General features: G+C 56.7%; 2 protein-coding genes across 2 annotated transcripts; one reads left to right on the top strand and one right to left on the bottom strand.

Annotated features, from left to right (window-relative positions):
• Positions 1 to 2,103: 2,103 nt before the first annotated feature.
• D7B24_000110 (uncharacterized protein) lies at positions 2,104 to 2,937 on the top strand (the record flags this gene model as incomplete). Its single annotated transcript, XM_028634373.1, has 1 exon — positions 2,104 to 2,937. The coding sequence occupies one exon, from the start codon at positions 2,104 to 2,106 to the stop codon at positions 2,935 to 2,937; it is 834 nt and encodes a 277-aa protein (XP_028499413.1).
• A 1,780-nt stretch (positions 2,938 to 4,717) lies between these two features.
• Positions 4,718 to 7,682, bottom strand: D7B24_000109 (uncharacterized protein; the record flags this gene model as incomplete). Its single annotated transcript, XM_028634372.1, has 8 exons — positions 4,718 to 5,439; positions 5,767 to 5,963; positions 6,020 to 6,094; positions 6,173 to 6,228; positions 6,283 to 7,159; positions 7,306 to 7,313; positions 7,364 to 7,418; positions 7,474 to 7,682. The coding sequence occupies 8 exons, from the start codon at positions 7,680 to 7,682 to the stop codon at positions 4,718 to 4,720; spliced, it is 2,199 nt and encodes a 732-aa protein (XP_028499412.1).
• Between the last annotated feature and the right edge of the window lie 668 nt (positions 7,683 to 8,350).

Genomic DNA, 8,350 nt, shown 5'->3' with positions numbered 1-8,350 from the left:
GAGTTTGGATCGTAGGGCTGGAAGGGAGTAACGCTGGCTGCTGCCTCGAGATGATGTCGTCACGACGACGAAGCTTCGCGACGAGACGAGCATGAGCCATGGCTTCCTTCCGATTGAAGGAAACGACCTGACATGGCAACAACTTGAGAGAAAACCACCAGCAGTGGCAAGCTCGAATCACTGAGGACCATGTTGTCACGCTTTTGTAAGGCTGGGTGGGCGCTGAGAAATTCGCTTATCACAAGGCTTTGGCGTGCTTGGTCAAGATTATGGCATGGGTGAATCGGTCAAGGGCCCCATTAGAAGGGGGCGTCGAGACGGGCTGCTACGAGGCCGCCACGACGTTCAACGTTAGCTCGTATGCGGAGTGCCCGCAGCTTGACACATCACACTACTGCTGCGAAGACCAGAGAGAAATTACCGTGTTTGGTTGACAGTGTCAACTCGGCGGAAACACTGAGCTCTTCTTCAGCGCTTTGCACTGCAAAATAACGGCACCTTTGGATGAGCCATGCCGCGAACATGCTGCTGCTGCCCTGGCTGGCTATGCCCTCAGCCCGGTCCAGCCCGCGCGCCCTCGTACTCCCACTTTTGGTTCTAGTTCTCAAATTCCAAATATCAAAGGCCAAGGCCCCATATTCCGGGGCCGTTGCAAATCGATGGCTCAGGCTGACAGACGCTTGGGTGGACATGGAACTGGTCCAAGCCAACTTTGCCGCACCTCTGTCATCATCATCATCAGTCATCCCGTGGACACCATCCGGCTACTAACTGACGGTCAAATACCTGGTCAGAAGCCGCTTGTCATCGTATCCGCAGCTTGGTTATGCCACGAGCAGTCGCCTCGCTTTCCTCCGAAAGTCCAGTCACGTCTTTGGTTATTGGTTGACATCCCGATCTATCTCCTTCCCTAGCGCACGAAACCCAGAGCCGGAAAATTGGCTTATAAGGAGGTACTGGAAACCACCTTGCACACGCATCTAAGCTAACACGACTTGGTGTTACGGAGTGTGTGCCAAGATACCATAAACCCGCCTGACGTGGCGACAAGAACAAATCGTTCTGTAGCCTCCGACCCAGAAGTCCGGTCAGTTGTATGAAGATCAGAATTACGGAACGCAGAAAAGCTTGGGCATCAGTGTCTTGGCGGAGTTCCGCTGTTGCAAAGCTTAGCATCAGCGAACCGTTCACAGCTTGCACTGCTACCTCTACACCCAACGCTAACGCCATAACACTTCGACTGATACGACGGACGCCCAGCGTATTCTTGGCCACAAGACCTATCTCTGAAGTCGATCGAAATCTCCGTCCCGGGGGCGGACTCGGAACTTTTTCTCCAGTCAGCAATAGACGCACGACTACGTCCGGGCTGCTATCATCCGCATCAAGGACCTCGTTATTGTTCCAGAGGAGACGCCTACGGTTAGGGGATTCGACAGCATGTCTGCCCAGCCAACATCATCCTCAACCGTCCCGCCGCCGACATCAACCCGCCGCCGAGCGTGCGCAGCATGTCAGCAGGCAAAACGTCGCTGCGACCAACGACTACCTCGTTGTGGCAGGTGTGTGCTCAAAGCGCTTGACGACTGCCACTACCCCTCACTCGAAGCGACTGTGGCAGCAGCCAACTTCAATCTCTTTGCCGACATGCTCAACAGCGCAGCCACACCTCCAGTTTCGAATGAGCAGCCCATCCCAAACACCCTTTCTTCTGCGACTTCCACTCTAGAGTCAGATAGTCCTTGGCCGCCGCTGTTCTACAGCCCGTCCTCCAGCCCATCCAATGGCGCAGTCAACAGAGATGCTGTCCTTTACTGCACGGAGCAGTTCCGCAGTTATCCTAAGAGATGGGTCAAGCAAAATGGCTTTGCACCCTTCGTCCACCCCTCTCTCTATCTCCCCTCTTCAACTGGTTGCCCAGAGAGCATATTACCTCTGACTCTTCAAGATGCATTCTGTGCTTGCGCAGCGTATGCTGCCAAAAATGATGAAAACAGTGATCTGATACTCAGCATTGTCGAATCCAAAGCCACAGCCCTTCTTTATGCTGACCAGACCGCCTGGAGTCTTCCGGAGCAACTTGGGGCATTGCAAGCTCTGATCATGTACCAACTGATACGCTGGTTCGACGGCGATATCCGACAGCGTGTCCTCGCTGATGCCGTCGAACCAGTCGTGGCCGCCTGGACGTCAGCCCTGCAGGCTCGTGTCGGCGTCGCTGTATTCCACACCAGTCAAGACGAGTCGGGCGGGAGTTTACCACCAAGTCCGCCGTCCTTTGCGCAGCAGCAGCAGCAGCAGTCATATCAGACTCGACATCAACAACAGCATTCGCCGCCGCCTCCGCCTATCTTTCCCTGTTCCACCCCTTACTACGCCCCCTTCAGCATGCCGTCCGGGCCTACCGAGATAACACCGGTCCGCAACCCTCCCGGGAGCACAGCGTCTGCAACCTCTCGTACCCTCAGCAAAGAAGAGCTTCGCCTGGCTTGGCGCCGCTGGCTTCTCGCCGAGTCGATTCGGCGGACCGTTATTACGTCGCACATTGTCCGTGAGGTCTACGCAAATGCCCGCCCTGGTGACATAATCTCTTGGACTGGCGGCGGCAGCGACAGCCAGAGCGGACTCGACAGTCCCGGCTCAGGCTCTGCCGTGCTCTCGGACATGTCGTTCACTGCCTCGGCCCGGTTGTGGGGTGCTTCGACGTCGGAGCAGTGGCGTCGAGCCGTGGTGGAGGCATCGGGCCAGGTGCAGGACGCCTCGACTTTCGGCAATGCGCCGCAAAATTGGTGGTGGGTGGAGCGGATGGACTTCTCGGGCGTCTTCGGCGTTGTGGGGTTGTCTAGCGTCGATGAGTTCGCTGTGCTAGCAGCTGTGGTCGTGAGAGGCCGCGAGGCGGTCGAGGATTGGATCGCGCAGGGGGGAGGTGGAATCTAAGCCCTACCTGCCTGCCGGCCAGTCTGGACCGGCTGAAGAGGAGACGAAGCAAGGGACGTCGTCCGAGGACACGCACAAGATGGGCCGTGATGGAAACGGATTCATTGCTCACACCAATGACACGGGGACGCACGTTCAGTAACAAAAGCCAGATCCAGACGGTGCAAATACGGACGCGGAAAAGCATACGAGTAATGAATTAACGGCCGTTCGCGTCACGTTTACTAGCCTGGTGTTCTTCGATAGCTGAAGGATCGTAGGAATGGCAAGAAAGGATAAGGAGGGGGGCGGGGGGGCGGCAGAGCCACGGCGTGGCTCGGCATCCGAATCAGGTTATGGGTATTAGTTCGGAATGCCGAGATCTGGCCATGATCGTGACTACCGACAGGGGAGCGCTGCGATCGCGCACGCGCGCGGGGTAGACGGCGGAGAGGATGAGGCGCTCGCGAGCCGGGGGAGCACAAGGAAAACAACCACCGCAGGCGAGGAGAGGGGGCACCGGTCAAGAAGTGGAGGTTTGGCTTGTCAGTTAGCCCAACAGAACGATACCGAGACGAGTATGGCCCCCGTTCTGCCTCCAGCGACTGTCACCCGCAGATGCAGGGAATACGCCCTTGTACCCCAGGAACCGGGGTTGCTTAGCACATAGCTGCAGGCAAAGGAAATACAACATGACAAATTCGCCCACTGCGTTGGAATTGCCCAACCGTTTGCGTCCGTCGTAAGCTTAAGCAGGCCGGCCACGAGGATAGGGAACCTGCGTGGAGAAGCCGGAGATGTAGATGTAGTTGAAAGAAGCGTCCTGGGGACCCTCGGAGCCGGCTAAACGGCTACGCGCCGCGGGCCTCGTCGTCCATGGGTATTACGGGAACTCCATCCACCCACAATGGCGTAAGTTGCCGTCGCGCCTTGCCGATCTGGCGTGCTCGATCTCCGTCCAGGGCCAGGGATTGAACGGCCGGGAGGTTCCGAACTCGACGAGATCCGGGGAGCCGGTTTGCGCGACTCAGGGTTGGCTTGGCTTGGCTTACTTGCCGACAGGAGGCCTGTACGGCGATGAATCCAAAAAATCCAGGGGAGGACAGAGAAAAGGGAGGGGTGGGAGGCTTCCCCCCCCTCTTTTTGCGTGTCGAAGCAAGTCGAATAAGTAGAAATTCTCCCGCCTCAAATGTAAGTCCACATCTTAGACCAAACGGTCAAACCGAGCTGGACGGACAATGGAGGGGAAAACAAACGGCCTCCCTTATAGGATGTATTCATTATGGCTTGACGTCGCTGATAAGACGTTACAAGACATGGTAAAATGTTGTTGCTGGTGGTGGTTCTTCCAATATTCATGCTGTCCCCTGCCGCGGTCTTCAGCTCCTGGTCCTCCGCTATCCTACCCTATCTCCGCCCCCCGTCTAGTGATTTGGTGCTGCGCTCACACCTTGTACCTAACGCGCAAACAGGAAATGGAAAAGAATTTGCCTATCCTGCTATATATGCGAGACCACGCCTACCAGGACCAAACGCCACCGCGGAAACAACCAGCCGATCTAGCGTGACTCCTTACCCCCCCTCGTCCCTTGTTATCCGTAATTCTTTCTTACCGCACGTGTTGAGACACTCGGAGTGTTGCTTTCAAAGAGGCTCGGTTCGTCTTTGAGGTTGTTCCTGTTGGAGAGCCCCTACCCTGGGTATGATGTCAGACGGGCATCATCAATTGCGACAAAAGCCGGCAGTGGATCGAGATCAGTGGACCGATACAAGACCAATCGTGTCTTTGCGTTTGCCGAGACTAATCGTCCAGGCGGTACATCCCTCGAAGCACGTTCCAGCACCATTCAGCTGTGGCGTCAACGTCTTTGAGGTCACGAATCCAGGCAATCGACAAGTTGACTGTATCGGTGGCATCCATGTCGAAGGTGTTGTCGCAGAAGCGAGCCCGAATGTTGGATAGGACCGGCACTTGCTGTGAAAGGTGTAAGAGAATGAGGACACCAAGCAGGTTTTGCGTCCAGAAAAACAGGCAAGGCACAAGTCGCTTCCGGTGACAGGTGGGGGCCATGATGATGGGCCACTTGAGCGAGGCCTTCAAGCACTCAGCAACGGCCTTGGCGTCATCGGTACTGAGCATATTGGTATGGTGGAGGGCCTTGTAAATGGCTGGTCGGTAGAGCAGGTACTTTGTGTAGTAATACCGGGTACGGAGCATGGCGACTTGCACATCCGTGGCGTAAGGGTAGGGTGCCGACGGCGACGAGATGTCGGCAGTGAACATGGCCTGCATCTGTTGGGGTGGGTACATGCCGCCTTGAGTGAAGAGGTCAGGTATGGGTGTTGAGAAAGCGGAGGCCTGGCCGTCACTCCACCGCAGGTGCACGGGCAGCAAGGCACGCCACTGATCCAACTGGTATGCTAGGTGGTTGATGGTCGTAATCACCGGGTTTGAGCCTTCGGACGGCTGAGTCTGGCGGTCGGGAGGTGGGAACGGCATGGGCGGCGCTGTGGGGCCGGTGGCTGTAGACGAGGGACCCTGGTTAGCAAGCTGTCATTGGTGATGGAGCGGGCCGTAAACGCTGTAAACGGCACATGGACGACACGTGGATGGGGCCAGAGGTGTCTTGACGCTAAGACCGATTCGCACACGTCTAACGCCCGTCTCCGTGACGGAAAAGCCCAGACTCGACATCCCCGTAACGCACCACGGCTTCCTGACCGGAACTACGTCATTGGCAGCCCCCCTGTCCTTTCCTCCTTCGGGGTCCAGGGTAAGCCAGATCGGGATTGGATCCGTGTCGCCCTGACAGGCTTGTTCGTGCGAGCGCGAGGAATTCAGAAACTTACCATCTCTCATGGTGTCGTGGAAGCCCACGGACAGTTGTCGGAGGACAATTTGCGATGCAAAGTGCTCTTGGAATCGCGACTCTTGGTTGCCCAGGTAGTCTGCTTCACAAAAAGGACCGCTAAAGTCTGGAAGCCCAACCTTGCCTTCCAGCTTGTCGAGCCCTGTCAGAGGGATTTCCAATTCCAGGTTGAGGTATCTGGTGCACAATTAGCACACGCCCAGCGCGACTTTTCGTTGACGGGCTGCTCTCACGTCTCCATGATCGAGCAGTGCCAAAATACTCTGCGGATAAGGTCAAGGCGAGGTGATTCCAGTTCCCCTGGGTTCCTGCAATCAATACATCAGTCAAGCTCCCCAGGCAAGTTCTCCTTCCTGATAACCAGGCCTGCCGCTGATCAGACTCACGCAGATATCAAGGCATGGCATGCCATGGAAGCCGAAATGGTCATCCGCCAAAACTCCTATTCCCACGTCAGTGCTGTCGCAGGGCTGATCTGGTGGATGGGGCCTCGTACCAGATGTCGCGAGCAGCTTTCGTAGTACAGTCCGGCCAGAGCGTGTATCTGCACGCTCTCCAAGCTGCACTCTGCCATGGAGAAGCCCAGTCTTTTCCTCGCTTCGTTGAAAAAAGCCAGCCCCGGCGGTCGATCGGCTGCCCGATCTGGCGGTCTCCCCATCTGTCCCTTGTACCGCATGAACGGCATGTTTTGCGAGTCTGCGAGGGCAACCGCGCCAAGGGCAAAGACCAGGCACACCAAGGTCGACGCCACACCTTCGTTGAACCCATTTTCGACAACAGAGGTGAGTATGGTCGTATTGAAAGCCTGTCGGTCCATGATCGGGTATATGAAGTTGAATGTGTCGAAATAGGCTTTGGAAAGAGTCTCCACCGTGGGCCAGTCTAGGTCTGATAGTCGGACAACCGTTGGGTTTCTGTGCGCATCAACTCGAAGGCCCAGCAAGGCTCTATCATCCATCGTGAGACCCTCCATCCCATCAGTGGCCAGCTTTCGCCGGCTTCTTTGCTGTTCGAGGAGTTCAAGGGGGGGATCACGATCCTGGATCACGGCGTGGAGATTGGGAATCTCAGTCTGTCCCGAATCAAGAACCTGGCGCACTACGGGCCACGCCATAAGCTTATGCACGGCCGAAACATACTTGTAAGGCTGAGGCTTTTGCGGCGTGGGACTTGTTTGGCCTGAGGGCCGAATGGAGGCTGTAGTTGGTACAGAGTCCCCGCTGCCTCCGCCTGCCTGCGCAGGTGCAGGGCGGGTTTGGCTGCGCTGCGAGGGTTCATATGGTGAAGGATGCACTTGCTGAAACCCCAGTTGGTCAACCTTTCCTTCGATGAGCTTCAGACGGTCTAGAATCTCAGATAACGTTTTGTCTTTTCTAGACGGAAACCAGCGTCAGTACCCGTGGCCGAAAGGCGATCGAGGTAGACGACGCCTCGAGTGAGAGAAAACCCACAGCGACCGTGGCCTTCTACCGGAGGCGTGCGCCTATGGGTTGCAGGTCCTGCAGGGAGGCAGACTTACTTTGTGGGCTGCGGTTCCCTATACCGACAGTCCAGTTTGAACTTTTGGCACGTCCCACACTTCGGTCGGGCTTCGTCACATTTCTGTTTTCTACTGCGACACGTTTCGCAGGCCTATCCGGTTACCGTTAGCAAACCTCGGGGATTATACACCAACTCGATAGTCGACACGACACTGCATGCCATCGTCAGCCGAGGGCGAGCAGCCTGCTCCCGTGAGATTGGCTTGTCGTCGGCGCGCAACTGCATAAGACAACGAACAACAGGATTTTCGGGTAGGCCTACCTGTGCTGCGATGGCACCTCTTTCCTTGCGTTGGCTGGGTGGTGCGCCCGACCCGGCAGAACTCGAGGTGGCCGAGGGAGGTTCGACATTCATCTTTCACCTGATAGTGACGGGAGAGACGAATCGGCTGCTTTGAATACTGGCCTTCCGAAGATTGCCTTATTCCACGCGTTGCGATTCTCCGTTAGTAGCGGGTTGAGCTGGGCGTGGTCAGGATACTAGACCAGGCGGTGGAGGGCTTAAGTCGGCCGCGATCAGATGGCTCATGTGCTCCATCGAAAGTCTGCCTCAAATCCTGGAATGCGGCCCAGGCTGCTCGGGCCTCAGCCAGGCGAAAAATAGATGCAGTCAGTACAGGTTGCTGCTAAAGTCGTCGTTGTCGTCGTCGTCGTTGCCCGAGAAAGGTGAGAAGTGGCTGATGTCGACGGGACAACCTGGCGGGCGCGCTTCTAATTTCCTCGCGTCGCCAGCTCGACTTCCCCTTTCTCCTCTCCTGTCCTCTCTCTCCAATGCAGTTTGGCGATGAATTCCTTTCGTCCTTCGGCTGCTGGGTCTGAGCGGTCCTCTCAAATCCAGAATGGGTTCATGTCACGGTGGCAGCGCGAGACCGGGTCGGGTTAGGTGGGCAGCCTTGCGAAATATCAGGTGAAACTCTGTGCAGAGTCTGGTTCTGGTAATCCGGTAAGGGTCGTTGTGGAGGTGGCAGCGGCAGCAACGGCGGCGGCGGCTGCGGCAGGACTAAAGACGAGAGTTGGTGCGGG

This window comes from Verticillium nonalfalfae (genome assembly GCF_003724135.2).
Source record: "Verticillium nonalfalfae strain VnAa140/NRRL 66861 chromosome Unknown scaffold_1, whole genome shotgun sequence".
Classification (NCBI taxonomy): domain Eukaryota; kingdom Fungi; phylum Ascomycota; class Sordariomycetes; order Glomerellales; family Plectosphaerellaceae; genus Verticillium; species Verticillium nonalfalfae.
This window is presented reverse-complemented; position numbering and strand designations above follow the sequence as displayed.